General features: G+C 41.1%; 2 protein-coding genes across 3 annotated transcripts in view; one reads left to right on the top strand and one right to left on the bottom strand.

Annotated features, from left to right (window-relative positions):
• The window catches only part of macrod2 (mono-ADP ribosylhydrolase 2), a 416,544-nt gene that overhangs the window by 71,223 nt on the left and 320,322 nt on the right, over positions 1–24,999 (top strand). The window lies entirely within an intron of this gene.
• flrt3 (fibronectin leucine rich transmembrane 3) lies at positions 1,805–12,439 on the bottom strand. Its single transcript, XM_053333712.1, has 3 exons — positions 12,185–12,439; positions 6,043–6,734; positions 1,805–4,993 (listed from the first exon to the last, which is right to left on the bottom strand). Exon 3 carries the CDS (start codon positions 4,949–4,951, stop codon positions 2,999–3,001), a length of 1,953 nt encoding a protein of 650 aa, XP_053189687.1. The 5' UTR covers positions 4,952–4,993; positions 6,043–6,734; positions 12,185–12,439; the 3' UTR covers positions 1,805–2,998.

The raw sequence follows: 24,999 nt of genomic DNA, 5'->3' as shown, positions 1-24,999 counted from the left end.
TTAGCTAGCTAGATAAATTGCAGTGATCTCATCGATACACTATATTTGGATTCTTTTTGGCTCTGAAATAACAATTTCAGAGATTCTTGCAATTACGAGACATATGGACGCTCTGTTGAAGCAATACAGCAATTTTCAATTTCTCAATATTTGTAGAGTCACCTCATCCATCAGTGAGAGGCTGAAGCTGTGAATCCAGCTGAGATCTATGAATACACATTTTCAGCAAGGTTGAAAAACAGCAACAAGTAAACCATACAAGTTTATAGCATATTATATAGCCTGGTTTCTTTTATGTTGCTGTAGAACACTACCATCAAATGTGTGATAAATGTTTTCTCTAAAGAGGATGCTCTGCTTACTTTAGCATAAAAAGAAAAATTTACATTTCAAGGTTTTATAATGTTGTTTGCTTTCTCTCAAATGAAACATGACTGAGGCTGAAAAGAAAAGGAAAATATTGCCAATGTTCATATGGTAACTATTAATATTCAGTATTCTAAAAGTAGACCATCTGTTTACTTAAATTCCAATTTAACGTGATATATATTTAGTGTACGGGGCAGGGTTAGTGTATACTTAAGGTTTGGATCACTTGTGCAGCTTTTAGCGGCTCCCCTTACTGTAATTAAAGCTTTCACTGTGTTAAGAGCTTGTGGGTGTGTGAGTGTGGGTATGTGATCTTTTTTGTGACACAAACTGAATGCTTATGTGCTTTCGAGTAAGAGCATGGTCAATGCTCGAGTGAAGTGAGTACAATCTGTAATGCATTAATTGTATAGCTTTCACAAAATATTCTGTTGGATACATTTGTAAAATGGCTTAATAAGCTATTTTACTGCTTTTGCACATGTACATTTTCATGGGCCCTTGCCTGAGTGAGTTGCAACCATGTCATTAAGTGTGCTGCCTGGAGCCCGGAGCAGTGTATATATACTTTGTCCTCTGCAGGGACGGGCATCCCCAGCAGGGTCTGCCTGTACCACCCTCCATATGGTGGCTCGTCATTCGTTTTCTGTTGCCCTGGTGCCTGGGAGTTTCATCAAACCCTAGAGCCCAATCTCTCCACAGCCCCAATTCTACTCTACTGTGATATTTCTCTCTCTGGCCAATCGGATAAGTCACACATGGCTTCACCACACGAAAGAACAACAGCAGCCTCAAGCAGATGTTGCTCTGCAGGCTACCCATGGAGTGGAAAACTGGGTTTCAAGAACAGTATCAGTTATTGTTAAAGAGTTCACTATGCCTTGGAAGGGGAGATGTGGTTTTAGGGCTATGATCTAAAATTCCAGTTACTGTTGACCCACAATATGCTTTTCATTCAGTTTACCTTTGCACATTACAGTTAATTTACTGTTAAATGACTGTTAATCTACTTTGCATTTTTCCATATTTGCACTTTTGTCCACACAGCAATTCAACCTTGCACATTACTTTTTATCCAATTGTCTTTGTTGTCTTTTTTTTGTATTTCCTTACTATGTATTTATTATTATGACTATTTTATTCCTTAGTTGTTTTTACCAGCAATTTAGCTGCAGGGTTATGTTTTTCATCTCCAAGCATTTTTAGATTGTGTGTCTAGACAGTCATTTTAGATTTGAATGAATAAACAGGTCCCCAGTAGCCAACTTTTTAAATTCAGGTCAGTTCACATTTATACACAAATAAAACGTTTGAGTAACTAAAAAAACAAACTGAGAAATCACAGCAAAGCATGATTGGATAATAGTAGTTGAACACATCCATATATGTATAATTAAAGTGGGGTTTTCTGTACTTGAGGTAAGAAAAAGCAAAGTTATTTTTGTCCACTTTTATTCTGTAATATGACCAATATTTCTCATATTCAAGTGTGTATGAAAAAAAGTCACTGGTTTCTTAAAAAGCTAAATACAATAAGCATTGGATCAAGGCACATACAAGACTGGCCAAAGGGCATACAATGCACTTTGGTTTTCAATTGTAAAGAACAGTTAACTTTAAATTGTGGCAACATAAAAGTGTGTTCATTTGGAAAATAATACAAACTAATACTCATAACAAGGAGTTGCTGACACTGGTTATTCTAATGAACGCCAACATGTCTTGCAACGTTTTTTTTTGGCCTGGCGACTAGAATGACGTATGGTACATGGTACTAAAGAATGTCGCCATTGTCGTTTGGCCATTGTTGGCTTGTACAAATAGAGATAGTGGGGGGTCCTCTGTGTCAGCCTGTCTACTTGTTTTGAGGAGCAGAGAGCTCCTTAAGGTCGGTGTGCTTTATCTGCCCTGTGCTGTGGCCTACAATCCTATCGGAAACACAGAAACCCTGCTCGGGTCGCTCTTCTGTGTTTCTTCTTTTTCTTGCAAAAAGAAAGAAAAAATCACACTGAACAAAGCAGAGAAATAAAGCATGGCACCTCATCTTTAGTTATTTGTACTCCATATCAGGTGAATACTAGAGAAAGACTCTTGGTCTGTAGTACGTGGAGACAGCAAATGGCTGCTCATTTCTTTGAGAGGGCAACATGCCTGCTTTGCAAATTACTTGATCAGCTGTGCCTTAGTTTATGTCATGACATTTTTTTGCCTTTTTGTTTTTCAGACAGCCACAAAGTTAAAAGAATGACCTGTGCTTATACTACAAGGTTTTCTAAAGTCTGATTGTTCAACACAGCAATGAAAACCCACTTTCACAGTTGACAAGTCATCATATCTCAGTAGAACACAGAGTTTCTTTTAGTTGGTCGATAACCTTAAGCAAAGGAAATACAGTACAAATTACTACAAATCCCTAAAATATAGAATTGCAGTTAGTTACAATTCCCACTGACGGTTCAGTGATGGCCTGCAACTGCAACGTTCTCCGTCTTCATAAAATGTCCTTAAATATAAATTATATGGCAAATGTACAGAACATTGCTTCCTTAGTCATATAGATCCAGTGTTTTGTAAAAGTCTTGCCACTCTGTTTAAATCACGCACTCATCATGAATGTCCATGCGCAATATCATGAATGGGAATGGTCTGAATCTGGTATTCCACTGTCTCTGTAGCTCCTGTTGTTAATACTGTTCTCATTAGGTGGGCTTTTGTATAAACTCAGGCCATTAGGTGGGAAAATCGTGTGTATCACAAACTCCTCCTTGGAAACAGGCAGGTGATTTATAGGAATCATTTGAAAAGAAGTCTCTCGTATTTCTAGGATGGAGTTGTCCTTCTTAGTGCCAGCCTCAGCATAGTCATCCTTTCTCCGACGACCTTTGTTGTAGGTGCAGTTCCTGGAAAAAAGTGAACCGTTCCTGTGGACATACCAGCAAACCAGTGCCAACATGATTATTGCCAAAAGTGCCACAGCCCCTCCAATGATAGCAGCCAAAGGCAGGCTGGAATTTTTGTAAGGCTCTTTCTCCTGCTCTCTGTTTAAAGTAGTGGTCGGGTTGTATGATTTGTGAGAACCAGTCTCTGTCTCTATGCAAACGGGGGTCTCGTCAGACAGGTAAATGTTGCTGGTCTCCATGGGAACCAAGCATATCCTGTAGGAAGACTCTGGCTCGAGCGCAGTGAGAAGGTACTCCGTCCTCTCTCCCTGCACAATTGTCTCTGTGATGGAGCCAAAGGCAGGGCTGTGTCCTAGCTTTAGCCAGCTGAGCCGTAGGGCGGTCATGGTCTGTGACACCTTCCATGATATGTGTATTGTATCTGCACTACTTGACTTCACGATGATGGTGATGATCTTTCTGCCTGAAGTGGTGGTAGTGCTGTGGTAATTCTTGCCCATGTCAGGCCCTTTTACTACAGGCCTTCTAGTCACAAATGAGGGCCACTGGGGCTGTGAGGCGCGTACAGTGTTGGAGACTGTGCTTGTCTCATATGTGGTGACGGGTTCTGAATCTGTGCAGTCAAACATGTCTGTAGTTAGGTCTTTAATCGCCATGCCTTTAACCTTATCAGGACCCTGGCACATGAAGCCACGTACATTCACTTTAGATGGCAATGACCGCAACCAGTCTCTCACCCATTTCATCCTGCAAGTGCATTGCCAGGGGTTGTTGCGTAGCAGGAGATGTGTGAGATTGTCCAGATCTTCAAATACACCTTGTGGGAGGCTACTTAGGTTGTTACCAGACAGGTCCAGGCGATACAACTGCCTCAGGTAGGCAAAGGCCCCGGGTGGAACCCGATTAATGTGATTATCTTGTAGCTGCAGCTTCTCCAAACTGCTGCCTGGCAGGTTGGCTGGTGGCGATGTCAGGGAGTTCCTCACTAGTGAGAGCTCAGTTAGGTTGATCAGGTTGATGAGAGCCATCTCCCCAATTCCACGGTTGTTGAGCAGATTACCATCCAGGATTAGTCGCTTCAGGTTGATGAGATCTTGCAGAGACTGCTCTGAGATGGAGGAGATGCGGTTGTCATCAAAGCGCAACTCCTCAATGCTCATGGGTAGGCCTGCAGGGATGGTGCTTAGGTGGTTTCTGGAGAGAAAAAGCAGTCTGAGATGAATGCTGTCCCTGAAGGCCCCCTCCTCTATGCTGACTGCTGATACAGAGTTATCATCCAGGTGCAGCTCCTCAATGACGGGAATTTGGGCTAAAGAGGAATGGGTGATCATCCGAATGTTGTTCTCCTGAAGGTGAAGCTCTTTAAGCCCAAGAGGAAGGTTAGTGGGAAACTCATCCAGATTGTTGCAGTAAAGGTAGATCTTCTCCACATTTGTGAGTCTGCGGAGCTCTGTAGGAATGCCCGAACTCTTAATGTGATTGTTTTGCAGGAAGAGCACTGTAGCATCCAGGGGTATACCAGTAGGGATGGAAGTCAGGCCACGGTCATTACAGTAGATGAAGGTCCCATCACAGCGGCAGAGTGAGGGACAGGAGGCAGAGGTCACCAGGGGGTTAGCAAGACCCAGCAGCAGTCCGATCCTGATGAGGAAGAGGATAAAGGCCTTGCATTGACGCACCATCTTGATGCTGTGTTGCCTGGCAGTCTAATCACTCAAGAGCCCCTGGGGAGAAGACACAAGGGTACATTTAATGCACGAGGCCTTAAACGGAGAGCCAAATTCCTGTTCTCATAATTGCTGGGTGTTTGAAATGCTGCCTACAGCACTTTCTAGATTAAATAACTGCTGAAAGAGTCAGTTTGAATTCCTCCTATTGAATTGATATGAATTGATCATCAGGTTTGCCAGGCAGTGAAAATAAAGTGATTGTTTTTACAATATAGTGTTTGCTTTGAACTGGCTTTACATTGTCCACAGGCATATATATTTTCTATGGATTAGAATTTAAAAAGTAATTTACATCATGAAAGAAACTGTTTTTTTCTATTTTCTTCATTTTTGATCAGAAATCTTCTCTGAGCTCCGTGAATTGAATCTCTGTGCCTCAGCTTTTCGGCTAGGACTTGTGAAATGTAATAGCATTCCCTCGTTGTTTTACACGTTTCTGTATCTAAAGGCTGCCTTTCATCGCTACAGACCACAAGGGTGAACAAAGTCAGGCTTTGTTGTTGAACTGTTGTGGACCCGACATACTCTTAAGTCCTGTTAAATCATTACCCATGCCTTTCCCCATTCAAATTCTGGGGTTTAACTGGCCTCTAACAAGATAGCAAAAAAACACTCTCTCTTCACAGATAGGTTTGATAAATGTATTAAGCACATTAAGATCTAAGAAGAATGTGTTTTCTGAGGTAGTGCATTTAAGTCTCCTGGTTACAAGATTAAATTTGTAAGCTTGGCTAGAACTGGGGTAGCTTAAGAATTGTAAAGTATATTTTACATTTTTTACATAATAATATTACATTTCACAATTCATAACTATATGGCAGATACAGCCTTGAAATGAGCAAAACTGTGGTGCAAAGCAGAGGGTGCCAACCAGTTGTCTCTTTTTTCAATATCGACGTGTAGCTCCCTTTTAATTAGGCTAATACTGATTTATTGCTTTAATTATACATTCCTGCCATGACCTCTCTTCCTGCACGTCTCATTAGAAACTGTTGTCTGGTCAGTGAAGTGGAAAGAAGCAAAGCCATCTGTATTTGTCATACCTGATTTGCACGACGTGGTAAATCCTTTCCAGACACGGAATATCCAATCAAGATTTCCTCTTGAATTCGCTAATATCCTTTCTGAAAGGAAACGTTTGTCTGAGGGGTTTCTGGTGATATCCTGACCTGGTCAATGTTTGCTGAGCTGATCCTTGTTTGGACGATGACCTCCTCTGTGTTGTCAGAGGCTCATGCTTTCAATGCCTTTACCATGGCAGATAAGCCTGTAGAAAAAGCATCCCTTCTCACTGACAAAGCATATGCTCTCAGGTAATATTAAAAATCCTAATGGGTGTTGAAATTGTCGAGCTCAACAGCCATAACCGTAAATTAGATTTTTGGGGTGTTGTATAGTGATCCGCGGGTGAGCTTCAGCAAAGGTTCCTTTCTGCAATCAGACCCAGCAGGCATGATGAGTTGACACAAAGCTGGTCTGAGCCATGCCAATCCCCAGTGCCACAGGCTCAATCCAGGCCTGTTCACCTGTGTACTCCAGGTCTTCAGGTAACCAGAATCCTCTGCTCCGTTGTCGAGTCTGTATACACATTAATCCAGGGCTGTGGTAGCTTTCTCTGAAGCAGATAATCAATGTTCTCTTCTCAAAGCAGGGTACTTATTCTTCTGGGCCCAGCCTTCCTCACGCATCTGCAACTTGACTCATGCTGTGCCCTCCTCACACCAAGGGGGCTGTTCTGAAAAATAACCAGAGACAACATATTTAGTATACACAGTCATGAGAGAGTAATTTTTCAGGATTAACAAAAGCTGTTGAAATGTTTGCACGAGTAACTATTTATTTTTTTCATTTGTTTCTTTTTAAACTGAGGGAATAATCTAAAAAAAAATATAATATACTGCTTATTTCAACCACTGTCTGATACTGAGAAAACCTAATTAAGTTCAGGAATGTATTTGATACTGAAATCTGACATGTCTTAAATTGTAAATTCTTATTTTAAGCACCCTTTCTTCTTGGCCATGATTGTGCCTGTTGACCTTTTAACGCCTGTTAGTCTGACAGACAACATTTCTTTTCTATGGTGATACAAGGAAGAATGTCCATGCATACGAAAGACAACAGTGATCTAGACCCCAACACAATAGCTGAGGGTGGAGCCCCTTTGCCCTTATGTCCAGATCTCTGCTTATCTGGTGTTTTGCTGTTTCACAAGAACTAGTCCTGCGATTAAAAAAAAAAAAAGAAAAGCAGTCCGTGCTACTTTAAAAACAGGAAAACAGGGCTAGACCAGATTCCACAGATGAGAGGAAAAAACAGATCGAGCCGGCGCTTAGTGAATTACTCAGATTGTTAAAAAACCACTCATGACAAATGAGGCCCATTTAAATTTCGTATTGAGAAGAGGATGGCTATTGCATCCATCCTTGTCACTCCCAGCTCCTCCTTGTGACCCCTTACCCCCACCCCATCCTCACTTCACATTCTATGAATGCTGTTTCTTTTTGTAAAAATAGAATTTCCTTGGCCAGAGCAAATATTATGTTTCCTCTCATGACACAATAGCTTTGTGTCCTTATATGTAACCATTCATGTGACCTGCTGGCAGTCACTCTGTGCTGTAAAACATGTAAAGGTAAATTAGGAACAAGGGCCCAAGCCATTTAACAGTTGTAGCCCATGACAAGGAGAAGATTAGGGAATTGAGAGGCTTGTAACTCAATTACAACTCCAGAGATGCTGTCTAATAATAACGCGCCCCCCCCTCCTTCTCTTCCATCTAAACACGGGCCCTGAGTCCAATATTACATTAGTAGTAGATTAGAGTCTGGGGAAAAGCACCAGATGTGACCTCTACTAACTTCTGGAATAAAAGAGTCAGACAAGAGGGGGAAAAAAAGATGAAATTTGGTGATATAGTTTTAGAAAATGGCGGGATGATAGAGGGATATGTGCTATCTGTCTGTTGGAATGAACTTTTAATGCAGCACTTAGTCAAGCTATTTCAATTTTAAATAGCTCTTTTCACCTCATTTTATACAGTTCTCCATTCCCTGAATATTGTGAAGTATGTAGTCTTGATTCGAATCCTTCAATTATTTGCATTACATAAAAGAAAGTAATTGTCTCTGCATTTATATCTTATCAAGAGAACTCAGCAAGACCTATGTGCACTCAGAATAATAGGCTTTTAGGGTTGTGAAACAGGATGATTCTCTGCATGAAAAGACTCTCATATGATAGGTAATTCATTTGCTTTTCTTTGGCCACTGCAACTCTGTTACCTGCAGCTTAGATGACAGAATAGAAGTGAAGAGGGCCAAGGGACATGATTAGTCATTTCTGATCTGGTATGGATAAAAACATATTGTAGCATAATATCTTCTGCGTGTTGAATTATATTGTGGATAATTTATCAGATTTCTGCTTTGAACCAAGCACATCCTGCTTAGTTTACAAGGAGCATAGTCAGGCCTTGATAATGGGCTGTTTTTTCCCCTTTTCTTTTCTCAACGCTCATCGGATTTCGGTGGAGTGGCCCCTCTCCATTGTTTGCTACAAGGCAAGCATGTGGACCTTATAGCCTCACAAGAGGGGGTTTAGGTATTAAAACATTTTATTCGGGCAATTCAAAATTCTTCCACTTTACACACTTCATTTTGCAAGCTTTCCCTATTGCATTTACTAATAACGTAGACTCACGCAAATGTACGAAACCCACCCAACCACACAGGCTCTGTTCATTTTTGAGAGCAACGGGGGCTAAGTTAAACATTTTTAGTGATGGATGTCTTTCTCCATCGTTCTAATAAGCTCTGCCGGCTGACAGGAGATTCCTCTAGCAGTCAAAGTGGCTTCCGCTTCATTTAATATGAACTGGCAAAGTTAAATTGAGCATCCTGGTAAAATTGTGTGTGAGTGTGTACAGCTAGTTACCTTTCAGTGGCGAGCGTGGGAGGCTCACACAAAGCTGGACACTGATAGCCATTGTGAGCTCAACACGCATAAATGCACATTAGTCTGCAATAACAGAGCCCAAGACTTTGTGCCCCCTAGTCATACACTGCACAAGAAAGGCTTTGGAAAAAAAACTCAAATAGAAACAATTTCATGCCTGTCAAAAGTATTACAGATTAGAATGACTTTTAGTTCCATAAAATAAAGAATAATATTACATGGGCTGCATTTAGGGGGAAAGAGCTGTAGAAGTAGTAATGGCTGACTGATAAATTATTCATAAGCCCCGAAATTAATTTTGAACCACACTAGAGCACTCCATTGGGAAATCAATGTTGTTTGTATCTGCTGTTGATTATTCATTTTAATTCACAATATAGTTTAAAATTATGATTGATTGCACACAATGTAGTTATTGTGGGTTATATTTCTTTTCTGGAAAAAAAAATGTGTTTTGTCTGCAAAGCTGCTGCTTGGCAAGTGAGTAGGTTTTAAGCTAACACCGAAATAATACTTGAATTGTTTTGGGTTGTTAGTCCATGACAATAATTTTGAAAGCAAAATATAGTGTCCATATGTATTTAATTGGTTTGTTTTTGAAATGATTTTCTGCTCTAAACTTCCATGTCTTAGAAACTGATGGTGAGTTTTTGTGACTTTGTTCCTGTGTGTTCCAGGGAACCTTTGCGCCATTGATTCCTGCATTAGTAAGTTGTACGTCAACACACCGGGCATCGGCCTGCTGTGCTGCCGAGACACAATGGAACATTAACGGTCACATCTGAATTCACAGGGACACTGAACACGTTTTAGCTGAAGAGAAAATGGGCAAAAAAAAAAATCTCTGATAGTTGCACACATTTGGAATGTGGCCTCCTGTTGCTGTCTTTAGATGGGCTGAGCAGATGATACTTTTGCTGGCCCATTAAGAGCATAGAGAGGCCTGGGACAGACGGGGGTCTCTCTTTTGTAACAGAATGAAAGGAGAGATCTGTAGCAGCTGCAATGGTTTTTCCCCACATGGGGGTGGTAGGCACTGCAAGATGAAATGCGTGCATGTGTCTGTATGTGACAAGCAAACAGCAGAAACACTGAATACCCATGTTAAGCTGCACCCAGGAGCCCAGCTCAGCAAAGGCCAGACACCTACCAACATTACAGGGATTTGCTACCTTCACTCCTGGCCCATCTACAGTTTTTCATGAGTCATAACGCTTCCAGAGGTTTTTCCTGCAGTATTTATGATTTGCAGCCATGTTTACACCTTTGCATTGAGTAACCGACGTGGAATGAGTTGTCTGTTTAAGCTCTGGATAAGATGGTAAACAGATACGGCTTAGTGGCTAAATAAATAATGAAAAGATCTGAATCAGGCCTCCTCAGATTACATCTGAAATATGTCTTGGCAGTTATGAAGGTCTTACTGTTGGTTTTTCCCTAACGCAGGCGTCCATATTTTCTGCTTTAACTTGTCTGACAATAGATTCTGTCTGTGGTGACCTGGTTAGTTGTTAATCTGATATGTGAATTCCCTCTGAAAGCAATTGACTGAGGACTTTTGCCTCAGGCAGTCATCAGTGAAGACAACTGGGTCTGTCCTCATGTCTACCAGTTTAACAGGCAATTTATTTCTTTGTCTATCAAACATACTGAACAACAAAGACCCACCATTAACATTACTTGACAATTGGAACACTATTTGGTGGGTTTACTGAAATCAGACTGTAGCCTATATATCTGTCATTGTTTCAAGCCTGGATGACCTTATTGCCTCAGGATGATAAAAGGCTATGTTAAATTGGATTAACTACTGTCTCTGCCCTGATGCTGCCAATAAGACATACAGCTTAAATACCGTGCATAGGAATTGAAGGCGCCCACTTTTATTGCATTGATGAAATGGGACAAATCACGCCTTGCTTGTATCATTGGCAACATAGTTGACATTAGGAGTGTAAAATCTGCTGTCAGCCGGCCTTATGAGCTAAAAAGTCTTACTGTAAACCTTTATTTCTGGATGCTTATTATTAATATAAGACTATCATTTCCGAGCTGCGGTTGTAGAGGCATGTCGTGTATTTTATTGGAGGTATTGTTAATGCAACGTTACATGTGCGTTAAATGAACAGAGCTGCTGAAAAATGAAAACTTCCACGCATTTTCGTGCATTTTAAGGCTCAGCTTCACGACTGCGCCCCTACAACAGCAGCAGGACCTTCTCCTCACAACGCATCATGTTTTTATCCGGGGGGGCGTCCTTATTATCTAGTGGACAAGCTCACAGTCGCACACTGTAAAAGTTCAATGGAGAGGCATATGAATAGGAGCTGGACCCCGAGTCGTCCAGACAGTGACGCCTGAGAGACGCATTTAGCGGAGTTTTTTTTTTCTCTCCAGCTGCCCCATCACGTCCAACTCTGCGGGATCTGCGCTGCAATTTCAGATGCACACCGGGGTGTCTTCTCGGGGCCGCGACGCCGAGACTCAAAATCGCACAGTCCCCCTTATAATCCTATCAAGTTTGCGTATTCACCACTGTTTATTTCCCTCCCCACTGTCTGGAGATATATCAAACGCTGAAACAGGGTAACGAAAAGATTTTTGACACGTCCCTGTTGTTGCTTCCCAGAGTGTCTTTCACACGCTTTGACCGGTGTACTGAGAATGACTTTCATGGAGTCGCAAATTTTAGCGCTTCTCGATCATCTCCTAAGAGTGGAAAACCGGTAGAAAAGACACAGATCTGGTGTTTGTGGTCTCTGTTAGATATACGCAGAATAAAGAGGGGTGCAGCACAGGATCGAAGCAGCAAGTTGCAGGCGTGAGAGGGGCTTGACACGAGATAGATAGATAGATAGATAGATGAATAATCTGTTTAAGTCTGTTTTTTTATCTCCAAATTGAGCCAAACGCTTTGCAGTGCGTAAAAAAGGAAGAGCTTAATTGGTTATTTGGAAGAAAAGTGCACTCACGATTTTTTGTTACTATGGCTTGAAGCATTAATAAGCCTGTGTGACAAGCACCTCAGAGAAACCCTGTATTTAAGACTAAGGTCGGGGTTGTAAAAAATAAAGCAAGAGTGGTGGGGGGGAATAAAGAGGACAACTAATGAGCTACGAGCAACTCTTTTGGCGATCCCGAATGACTTTAAATTCCTTCTGCCAGAAAAGAAGATCCAAAAAAAGATGAAAAGGATGCACTCCCAACCAGCAAAAAACACACACTTACCTCTATAATCAACCAAAAAAAGAAAAGTAACAGGTATCCTCTTTAAATTGGGGTTCACAACGAGGGGGGAAAAATAATAATCCAATCCAGGTTGTGCGGATTTTAAATTCAGATCCAAAAAAGCTCCTCTCACTCACAGTGCTATAGAGCTATTTGGAGTTTTATCTGTAGCAGCACTGCTATGTTTACTGGTGCCCCCCCTCACACGCATACACAATCTGTAGGCTGTGCAAGGACATAGGTGCACGGGTAGATCCCAATACAAATGTGGAGTTGTGTTTGCTTCTAGCCTTGCTTCAATAGAGCACTGATGTCATCTGGAGGAGGGGCCTCTCCATCTCTCACTCACTCTCTCTCTCTCTCTCTCTCTCTCTCTCTCTCTCTCTCTCTCTCTCTCTCTCTCTCTCTGCTTTCCCTCTGTTTGGGAGATGCACAGGAAAGATGCAGTGTTGGGTGGATACACTAGGGGGAGTGGAGGAAAGGGGAAAGGCATTCACATCCTTGTCAGATGTGTGCACTGAAGAGGAGCGAGTAGTCACTGGTTGGAAAGCAATGCTCACTAGCTAAAAAAGAGGGGAGAGGATAAAGAAAAAGGAATACACTGTATGTGGGTGCATGCCAGTGAGAGTGAGAGATGCACACAGCCTTTTTTTTTATTTGTAGTGGTTTGGTTATGAGTCAACGTGGTTTTTGTCTGTGGAATTATCACTGGTGTATTTGAGTTGTGTCAGGAGAGTTTATGGGCAGATTTATTTTGGCTTTTTTTTATCGCCTATCATATTTTCAGTGATGTGTTTTGCAAGAGTTTGTTCTCATCCAGACATTATGCATGTTTTCTCAAAAGAGAGAAGGGAAACCAATATTTCACAATTTTAAAACCAAAGTGTTCCATTCAATATGCTAATAAAAACTTTGTCTGTTTATTTGTGAAGCACATACCTGACAGTCATTTCTTGTTCTTACAGGTAATACATATTTGATGAAGTTTTCACACTGAACTAGAATAATTTATAGCAAGAATGTAAACTTGTTCATTCCTAACATGTGTTTTTGTGTGTGGGGGCCCCGCGATCGTGTATGCCTTCATACAGCGCGCATATGTGTGTGACTGTGTGTTGATATTGAGAGAAACATGTGAGTCACTCAGACATACCTGAACCGTACTGACTTCTGCCCCTCCTGCTGTCTGTTTGACCCTCTTCGGTTTCATGTTTAAATGAAGCCAAACAGTGGGTGTACTTCCTCCGAGGCCCGACGCAACAGTGAGTCACCCTGTTAGTCAAAGGGTTGTACAGCAGAGTTGACCCAGTCGACACTCTCCCGCCCCACGTCATCTCCAGTGTCTCCCCCTCCGGCTACCTGACAAGGCAGACACCACAGCCTGGCACACTCAGCTGCAAACGGAGCAAGCTCTATTCATCTGCCGTTAGATATCAACAATCAGATCTGTGTAACATGGAGGACTCTTCTCTTATATGTCATTCACTACTGCCAATACTACCTTTAGCTTATTACTGCAAAGCCTATCATGCCGTTCAGTTGTAGATGTCTGGAGGGGGTCTGCTTTCATTTTCAGTAAACAAACAGATTTGTTAGAGAGGTGTTGTTCATTCTTTCTGTGGCTGAAATATATCATGTCGTATTGCTGTCATGCTGTCAATAGAAAGCAGCTGCCTTGTTAAAATTAATACAAGTTAAAAAAGCAGAGGAACATATTTTGCCAGTAAATTAGATTACTAGTAAGAAATTAGACCCAATAATATTTTCAACAGCTCAACAGCTGAAATGAACCATGTAATTTTACAAATGACCCCCAGTTCATTCAAAGTGTTTCCAGTGAGAAAATGCTGTTCACAAAGGCACCCTCCTGACATACACTCAAAAGCACTGCTCATTTAATATTCCCATCTATACTCCACTACTGTTTCTTTATTCTGGCCCCCTATTGTCTGCTCATGAGCTGATGTGGACCTGTACTCCAGGCAATTGTTATGGCCTCATTAGGATAGTGCATACTTGACAGGAGTGACTGTCTAGGTGTGTGACCACCGCTGACATCTCATGGGTTATTTTGCCAGGACAGAGGGACGTGTTCCAACTTCAGCCTCAACACATCCGCACACGGTTAAACCATGATTGCCATCTTAACTGGAGTGCCTAATTGAACAGACACTTAAGCCTGGAGCATCTGCCAAAACTACTTAGACCTCCATTGGAGTTTTTTCAGATTTGTTTGCTTTCCAGCTGGAGTGGCTCTCACTTTTGTTTCGACACACAATGGGATTTCTAGACAAATATAAATTGTCTGTCTGTACTTGAGGCAAATTGGTATGAAATATATTTTCTATTGTTTCATGAAATTTCCATGAAGCTTACTTCGAGTTTATAATGAGCTTAACTATGTTATCATAGTGGTCCAGGTGTCGTATGCCAAGGACTGCGAGGTGAGAAAAGGTCAGTCTTGGACATCCTTGTCTTCTCTCCAGGGGGACAGTGCAGTAAAACCTGTAGCTGACCTCAGCCTGGCTTCCTCTCTTAAATCGACTGCAGACACATCTGTCAGCGGCTGCTGATTGACCCCCTCTCAGACATACAAAGAGCCCCACTGGAGGACGAGGGTGTTGGATTTCAGTTATCTCAGGACCAGGGAAATCTGTTGCCCCGTTCATCTTTTGTTTAAGAGGATAGGTGCTTTCCTTTCTCAAGGATGTACTCTAATCTATGTGGCCCACTTCACTGTTTGGACAACAGATGCTAGTTGTCTGTGTTTGCAATGAGGGACAGTACAGCTAAATATATTAAGCCACTTGATTTTGCTAAGTGCTGGTTAAAGTGCCCTTTGGCTCCAGTGGCAACAACACAACTGTTAAGCGTGCACTTTGTCTTGTTCTATATCAGACTGTCCTTAGCCCAGTTTTTGTCTGTCATGACAAACATTTGACCAGATAATTGATTTACTTTTTGCTCTTGCTGTGGTCAATAGATAGGGCTTACAGTTGGAAGGCTGTGGTGCCCTACATTCTGGACTGTCTGCCAAAACACATAAACCCAGTGAGATTGGTGCTGTGTAAGCTAGGTGTTATGGATATTATTTTATCTCCGTCAATTCTCAGTTTATCTGTCACTTAAGCTTAGTGTGTGTTCACTGAAAAGCGTGTGTGAAATACAATAGGCCCCAAAACTGCTCAGGGGCTCACAGGGGAAAAATGCAGACTGATTTCCCCTCATGTTTCCTTCCTTGCTCTGACTGGAATTCATTATTGATAGACTTTCTATGTTCTTAACCAATGCCAAATTAAGGGGAACACGTAAAAGGCTGCTGCCAAATCCCTCGCTTTGTTTTTCATTTACCTTTTGCTTTATTTGCATATTCATCCTCTACAGGCAATCAGCAGCGATCTTTGCTGTGGGCCTTTCATCTCCTCCCTGCCATCCTGACAGGCAGCTTTTCAGTATCACAACAGTTTAACTAGGGTTTATGGATGAAAGGTACTGTTGGTTGTGCCAGAGTATTCACATTTTTGATAGCAAAGAATTTTATGTGAGTGACACAGATAGAGAAAAATATACCAGTGAATGAGTGAATATGTAGATGAATGTTGGATTTCAATAGTATGGGTTCAAATTAATGTAAATGTAGGCATCTTATTGCCTTATGTGGTTGGTAAACAAGAGCTTTGATTGAAAGAGTTTGATGGATCTCTATGCATATCAATGCAGATGAGACATGGAGCAGGGCCACGCCATGGGCATGATTGTTATTAGGCCATGCAGTAAGGTACTAGTCTTTTCTGATGCTGATTCCAGATGTTGAGGGATAAGTTGACCCCTTCATCTCTTGGGACTAGGATGCAACCAGAGAAAGAAAAGAGCCAACAACAACAGAGACTAAAGGGGCCGACATCCTGCTGCTTAGAGGAGGCCAGAGGCTTTGGTCAGTAGTCATTTGGGCCATGTGTTTGTGGAAGAATGACAAGCCATGCAAATAGCTCCGTCGGCTGTTTTTCCCCTCGTCTTTTGTTTTCTTTGGTTGTTTTTGTGGTTGCTGTTGTGTTGCCTGTAGAGACAGAGGAACTCAGGGATGAGCGAGTTTCATAAAAAAAGGTAGAGGGGGGTAGGAGCTGACTTGTCAACCTTCGGACCTCCCATAGGTTAATGACCCCAAACACAATGCTCTGTGATCAGATTAGATAGAGCACTCTCCCCCCACTGCACTAATCAGCACAATAAAGGAGATAAAAGATACAATTACCATACAGTGTTTTCACAGTTCAGCATGCATCTCTGATGCAGCTAATTGAAGCCCCTCTCTTTTGCTTTGTAACTAGTTTAATATTCCTGTACTAAATCTGTAATTAGCCAACTTAACATCCTTTCTCCAGTATTAGTTAAATGGTAGCATTTATCTTTCCAATGGGCTCTATGTGCTTCTGTAAACACAGACAGGAACTAAAAGACAAACATACAACTTTCTGATTATTTAACTCAGCTGCACATTCCCACAGCAATATGGTTGAAGTTAGAGCTTCAGTCCTTTGAGTTTAGGGATGTGAGTGTCTAAAGAAAGGGTCAGTCAAGGTTTAGAGTTGTAAGAAGAGGAAGTCAGTGCCAATGTTATCTAGTGAAACAAACCAAGTCTTTGCTGGTCTAGATAAGATAGCACAGATTACACAAAACCTCAAGGCCTGTATGTGGCTCTGTTGATTGGAACACATACAGGAAGTAGGCATGTTAGGCAACAGCATTTTGAGTAAAGAGAAGGGGGAGTATTAAAGGACGGAGGTCTCGTCATAGAGAGCTGCCATCACAGTGATCAAAGTGTTCACTTATCTGCGCCAAACACTAACTCTGACTTTGTTTTCCCTATGATCTCCATGACTTTGTTTACTCTCGTGAGTCATATCTAAAAATTACTCTTTTTAATGATTTCTCAACTCTTTGTTTTTTCCACTGCTGAACACAATGAATAACTGCTCAGAAAATACAAAAGCAATGGGAGTTTTTCTCATGTTCATGCACTTTAAAGCAAACTTAGTACTATCAGCGCTCTCAACTCAAAAGCTAATGCCTCAGTTGCTTGCTTAAAATACACTCTCATCATCCAGTTCCATACTTGAAGGAGTGATTTAATTCTGCTTTCATTATTATGTTATCTGTCAAAGCTCAGTAGACATATGTACACATTCTGTCACTCCAGTGGTGAGAAATGTCGTCAATTAAAATGTATTGTGAAAATCGGAGTAACCAGAGCCAGAACATTGGAATTAAACTTTACCTAAAGGTGTTTTCAGGTAACACCTCCAACCACCCCAACAACAAGGAGGTGTCAAGCCCTCAGCGTCTGACAGCAGTGCTTCAGTACTTATCCTGAGTGACTCGTATATCAAATGTCTTATCCCACTGCAGCCAGGAGCCACATTCAAAGGAAGCCTAGAGAACGTGATGATGGGGGAATAAAGGGACAACTTGAGATGAGGGGACATTTATGACTTTCCTGAAAGAAGCGTTTTGTATACTGCCCGCCCACCTATTAACGCAAGAGTGTAAGGTGCTTGTGGTGGAGTTGTGAAGGACATGTTTTGGGTAAAACTAGGAGTAACTGGAGTAGACCCTCTTTATTCCACACTCTGCTGCCGGGGTGTTTTTGAGGTTAACCCTCAGCAGGATGTGTGTGTGTGTGTAGGTGTTTATTACATTGGCAGTGATGGGGACGAGGCGTGGGAGGATCTCATTTTAGTGTCAACATTCACTGGGACATACTCCATTTTTGTCAGTTGCATAAATATAGTGGATGGACTTTCACCATCTCCCAATTACTGCCATGCAAATGGCTTCAAAGTATGATGTATAAGTTTTATTTCATATTTCAATTATTTTTAGGACATAATTCGTACTCACATATGGAGAGAGTTTTGTTACTCTAAAAGGAAAACCCATTCAGAAGAAATGGGAAAAGCTTTGGGAAAGGATCACACAAGGGCTTACCTTCCTCCAGGGTGGTGCCTGTTGCACAGCATGACGAAAACCAGACAGTTGATACAAATCAAACATGACAAAAAGGTGTGCCTGTATGGACATGGTTATAGTATTTTGCTGCTTACCTCTATCTTTTAGCAATAATTGTCATTAAGAATCTTTATTGCTTGTGAATGCAGGGTCATGCATGCACATGTTGAAATTCTTAAGTCTTTGAAGTATGTCTGTGCAAACAGAGAGACCTAAGAAGACAAAGTTTTTTAGTTTTTAGTTTAAAAAAGGGCTCTGGGCCCAGGAGCAGTTCTTTTCTTCTTACAGACCATAGCCTTGAAATATACCTTTCTGTTCTACAATTTCACAAACGGACAATAAAGACAAAGCTGTGACATTTCACAGGCCAATAAGAACTCCTTTAAGCTTACCCATCAAAGACAACCAGTAAGAGGTACTGTAGAGGAAGTCAACCAGCAAATCACCGATAGAGGAAATGGGTAGATGTGTTGGGTAAATAGAAGTAGTATCATTATAACTTACATCAGTCACACAGGCAATCACAGAGATGTGAATTTATACGTAGCGATTGGATAAAACACCACGGCAGGAGCTGCCAGACTTTGGCAGTCACTGATGCTGTCTCAGTATTGGTGTGAAAATGGCTGTGATTTGAAATGGAAATGGTCCCTTTCTCTAGCGGGTGTTATTGGTGAACAGTCTTTCTGTTGATTGAATTGTAGCTTCCTGCATCAAGTTTGTGCATAACATTGTAATGGGCTCTCAAAAAGCATTCCTCTCTTCGTAAAGGTCACTGGTAATGTGGAGAATGCCAGAATTTCTTATGTGGAAACATTCATCACTGTGACTGTATCATTTGCAAATGCTTTTTTTTTTTTTTTTTTTTTTTTTTTTAAATACCCATTTAAGCATTCTTTCTATACCCATTTATGGTCATGTGTAAAGCTTATAATGTGTTTTTGCACATCAGCATACAAATTAATGGTCTTTATTGATTATGTCACCAATAATTCCATTACCAATAGCATGAACAGTTTCAAATATAGGTATACTATATTCTTTGACTGTTCCAATTTATAACCTGCAAATGCTGAATTATTATTATTATTATTATCTACTACAGCACTCAAACTATGTTCTCTTATTCTACTTCTGAATTCATTTACTGTAAACCACTGTACCTTTTTTCTGTTTTATAACTTTAACTTTTTCTTTGCTGCTCCACTGACCCAATTTCCCGACTGTGATCATTTGAATTTCATTATACTTGTCATCAGCTGCAACATTTCTCTTTTTCATACCTATCACCTGAGTATCTTCCATGGGATGCCTTGAATGTAAGCAGATACGTACGTCACACCGATGGCTTAAACACTCCTTATATGTTGCATTACTGAGTTTTGAATTGGAATTCCTTTGAGTAGTTTAAAAAAGTTTAACTGAAATTCTGCCAAATACATTAAAGTTCTCTGTGCGCTGCAGCAACAGCCGCCCCCAGCTCTCTCAGGATAGGGAAACCCCAGAGGAGGCTCCATTTAACCCCCAAGGATTAGTGCTCATGCCTACTTTAGCATTGGTAAAAGGGAAAACGTCTCAGCACATTGAGTCAATAGGGATTCAGGCCCGCTCTACTGGCTTCCCACACAAAAACGAACAAAGAAAAAAAAAAGTGAAGCTTCAGCTCGGACTTGAATAGGGGCTAGATGTTTGCCCTGCCTGCTTTAGCTTTTGCCCTTCCACTGCTTTCACAGTACATTACCAGACCAAAAATTCAAGGCTGTAATCTCAACAATATATTCAAAGTAAGGACCTGGAGCTTGCCTCGAATATTGTGGCTGCATCAGTAGGTCCACTTATAATGGAAGAAAGATTTCTAATTGTGTGTTGTTTTTTCATACCAGCGGTGTATGGAAATGGACATATTATAGTTGTACTTGTTCAGTGGTGTGTTTGGACAGTGTTTACCCCCGGCCTACTTTAATCCTTTATGCTGAGCTGACTCGCCTCTGCTTGGAAAAGGAAAACAGCCTCGTGGTGTTTCTTTATGAGCTTGCTTTTTGTCTCCTTCTCTCTCTGTCTTCCTCCCCCTCTCTGTTTCACAATTTACATTCTGCTCAGGTGTCTTTATATAATATCAGAGAACATAGATGTTCCTGTGTTGAATATTTTTTCTGTCTTGCCGGTGAGGAGCATTGTGGAGACACAGTCCGTTGCAGTGTGGGAGGGCATGGCCTCTTTCACAGTGGTCCCTGGCAGAGTCGAGGTTCTGTGTGTTGACTTTAGCCCTCCGTTGACATTCCCTTGTGTTTGTCTAGGCTTTCATCACGGCACCGTACAAACAAGCGCCAGCAACTGATAAAACACATGCTCTCACTAACTCATGGTGAAGCGCACACACACACACACACACACACACACACACACACACACACACAGACAGACATATATGCACAAAGTGACACATGGACAGACTTCAGTTTTGCTTCATAGCAACAGGTGATTCCTCAAAACGGAGTCATAACCATAGCAGCTGTATTGTGTGTTTCCTGGACAGTCCTAGTAAAAAATGACATGACTTTTAAGTTTGATAGCAGTAACAGCTGTTCATAATGTGGAATAATATATGTCTGCAACAGCGTCTTCTGCTGCCAGAATACAGTAGCTAGATGTTTCTGCTTGGGAAGTTGATGTTGGAGAGTACGGGAGTAAAATATCAGAGGACTGGTTATGTCTTTCATTCTCAAGGAGAAAAAACCCCCCAAAACAGCTGTGTTTTTACATTTGGCCCTATTACTCTGCCCTGTACATTTATCTGTCTGAACTGAAAACTTGGAGCCAACCGACAGGAATGTATCTGCCAGTCAAGCAGGGAGAGTGTATTCTACTGGTGTGGATTGCTGTCTGTTCTCTTGTGTGGATGGCTTTCCATCCTGAAAGATTTCACGCCTGCACTGGCGCCTGAGATGTGCAGTAGGAGGAGAAGAGGAACGCAGGGTGTTGGGTCGGTAGCAGTAGGGGTGTGAGCTGAGAGCAACATCACAGGCGAAGAAAGGGAGAGTGTGATCATCCCAATGTAGTTGGGACATGGAAAAGCAAGTTTCGCAAACCAGGTGCAACCCACACCTGCGTGTATAACTTCCACCTCGCTTAATTAGAGTTCAGTATCCTACTAATGAATATTCTCTCCATGTGTTTGTGTGTGTGTGTGTGGATGTGCGTGTGGGTGGGAGCCCTTGGGCTCAATTGGGAATTATGTTGCACTCCCTGGAGAAAGCCTCTTTTCCCTCATCCTCTGTTTATTCACAGGAGCCTGCTTACTTCCAAGTTAGCTGTACAGACTCAGCCGCCCATTACTGATCTCTTGATCTATTGTTAAAATTGATTTGCTGTGAATATATCTGCATGTTTCCCCTTAATCTTACTTTTGTTGTTAAGACCCTAATGTAAGACTCATTATTGAGTTGGCAATTAATGCTTGGTATAAGTGAGTTACAGGTTCATAGTCAGTCTGCTGTCATTGTTTGCAGGAGATTCATAGCGTGAGCGCAGAGGGAACCAGTTCTTGTCTGTCACGAGACCTGTCAGGTGGTTGCTGGGGATCAATCACACCTCAATTACATCTGTAGTTGAATGTGTCAGTCAGACAGATAGACAGACAGATTTATGCTTTATTATGTTTAAAACACAACAAAACATAGCCACTTAATAGCACTTAATAGCAGTATAAAAATATGTACTTGTAGTCAAATATCCATAGTTGTATATTGCATTTGGGGAAAGGGTAGTTGTTTTGGAGGAGGGTGGTGGTGTGGGGGGGGGGGGGGGCATTATGGGTCCATTTTGGCTCTGGGGAAGAAGTTGTTTCTCAGCCTGTTGGCTGAACAGGAGACAGACCTGTGTGTGTCTGCAGTTTGTTGACCAGTTTGTTTGGGTTGATGGAGTTTAATGCTAAGCTGAAGTCAACAAACAGCATCCTGATGTTGGTGTTGGGGTTTTTCTAGGTGGGTGAGAGCTGTGTATCTGATGTGCAGTCATCTGCTGGGTTATAATTGGGACGAAGGCTGCTGCACCCCTGCCTAGTTCCTCTGAATGCAGTGACATAGAATCCTTTATAGAGATTCAGTGTGTGATTTGTCTCATAGTCTGCAGGCATTTTCTGATTCTGACATATCCAGCTGTCAGTTGACCTGATCCACTCTTTGTATTTGTCAGTGTTAGGCTTGTGTATGACTGTGAGGATACAAGTGCCAGGCCTCCATTTACACAGCATAAGGTCTGGTAGGTGTTCTGCTCATGATCCCAGTTAGCTCCAACAAAAGAAAAGTTTCCTTATTGTGGCTTGCCAGTAGCAGAAACATAAGGTCATCAAGTCAAAGAAGTTCTTTTATTAGATTCATGTAACCAGTCTGCGCCCCTACCAGCCACCTCTGATTGATGCCACTACCACCCACATCACATGGTCAGCTGACCTTGCCCCCTCCATGTTTAACAAACTCTGTGCCTTTTGTTCATTCAGCCATGTTTCCATAGTGACCAGACTGAGTCACCCCAAACAGCAATGACACGTAGCCTCAGAAGGCCTTAGCGGAAGTCCATGGCTTCACAATATTCTTGTTACATGGTGTGAATACACATCAAAAGCCATGTAGCATAATCTAACAGTACCAAACATCTTTGAGATATTGTTGTACTTGTGATTGTTTTTCTGGAGACCAATATGATGGTCAGATTTGTTGTGAGAGAAAGAATAGTGAAAGTTGTGTTGTTTTCAGCTATGTTTATAGTCCACCCAGTGAGCAATTACCAGGCTGTTAGCTTAGAAATGTGGCTTTTTCTGTCCAAAATTTCTTTAGTCATCTGAATGGTACCTTATGGAATATGAAACAGATTGTGCTATGAACCATAAGAGAGAAAAAAGAGAAAAAGTGGATGGGGGAGTTAAATATTTTAGCTTAGAGGAGTAAATTGGATAGACTGATTTACCCACATAGTTAATATATCAAGTTATGAAGGACATATTATAGATGTAGTGAACAGACCAGAGATTTGATTCTTAGTCTGGACGAATGGTTGACAGGTTATTGAAATCCACAATAAATGGTCTCCATGACTTGAAAAAAACCACCATCACCCTAAGAGAGACTTTGATTGAAAGGGGAGAGTGGTTTTGGAGACTTCCAAGATAGTAATAGCCTTTTTCTTGCTAAAAGTGTTGTAAAGGCAGTTATGTCTCCATTTTGGTCTGTGCATTGCAAGGGCATGCCAAATATCACTAACAATGGGCATAGTTGTAGTGGTATATGTAAGATAATAGATAATGCATCAAATGCTGACATCCAGAATCAACCATTTAGACTAGACTCTATGTATTTTGTTATCAGTGAAATGCATTATATCGGCATGAATATTTAAAATGAAACCATTCTCAAATGGAGACAGTGAAATAAATTTGAGATCATTAGGAAGATGTGGGAAATAATCCACTTTGTTCAATCTGAAGGATTTGGAGGTACCTGGAAATTGAATTTAGCACAAAGATGAGAAAAACTATATATTGAAATATAGAGATCTTTAAAGTCCTATACTGTACCATTTTGTAAATGTTGAATTTAGGGTCAAAGGTCTTGTGAGGATGGTAGAGAGAATTTAAAATTATGTTGAAACTGAATCCAGATTTTTAAAGTTGGATGACTAGTGAGGAAATAGGGAATGGGAAGATAAGGCAAAGGCAGGTAGAGAGGATGATCAACAAGATTGAGCTTCCAGGATGCATCAGTTTGTATCAGGTGCATGTAACCAGTAATGTATTTTTATAAATATTAGCTTCCCAGTAATATTACAGGAAATTAGGAAGAACCCAAACTTTTTAAGATTGCTTCAGCGGCAGGAATATAGCAGTTTGGGTCATTTATGTTAGACAAAATGTTGTCCTCATATTGGAAAGCCCTATATTCATACCATGCCAAGTAATACCGCTTAAAGTAGTAAAAAGTAACAGAGACATGGGGCATCCTTGACATGTCCCTGTGTAAAGGTGAAAAGATGAAGAGTGCAATGAGTTTGTATTTTCACTGGGAAGCAGATTTAAATACAGCAGCTGACTCCAACTAACAAAAGTATCTCCAAAACTGAACTTCTGTTTTGATCTTCTCCTTTTCCAGACAACTACTTCTGAAGGGAGAAGTGGGTTTGCCATATTAATTATGTTTCCTGATGTTGAAAAAACAAATGTCAACCTTAATAAAACCTGTCTGGTGTACTGAAATTATCTGTGGGAGGACAGATTCAACCAAAACTTTTGATAAAATGAGTAAGGGAGTGAGGAGTGAAATGGGGCAGTACGAATGATCAGCGGTTTCTTTATCTTTCTTGTAAAAGGAGTGTTGTAGTTGCTTGTATGAGTGACAGTAATGCAGCGATAAGGAACTGTTTCCCAACATTTCAACCTTAATAAAACTGGGGCTAATTTGTCACTCAATTTCTTATAAAAGTCAGCCACGAAGCCATCTGGGCCTGGCAGGCTGGCACCTTACCGTAACATAAAGATCTGATAGCTGTGACATTTTCTTGAAATTCTGTGTTTTTCAATTTTACCTTTTTCCCTCAAGATTGAAAATTGGTAAGATAAAGTTATCTAAAAAAAAGAGTGAATCTTATTTCCGTAAGCTGGTTGTGAACAAAGAATAATAGTATGATTTAAACACCTCATTCATTCTGTGAGGATTAGATAGAATTTTAATGGAATTAACTTTAAATTGAGGGTTTAAGCATGAGGCAGCTTGATGCTTAAACTGATGGGCAAGTATCCTGCTGCCTTTGTCTCCATA

The sequence above is a fragment of the Scomber japonicus genome, chromosome 14 (genome assembly GCF_027409825.1).
Source record: "Scomber japonicus isolate fScoJap1 chromosome 14, fScoJap1.pri, whole genome shotgun sequence".
NCBI lineage: Eukaryota > Metazoa > Chordata > Actinopteri > Scombriformes > Scombridae > Scomber > Scomber japonicus.
Note: the sequence above shows the minus strand (reverse complement) of the source record. Positions and strands in the feature narration are given on the sequence as shown.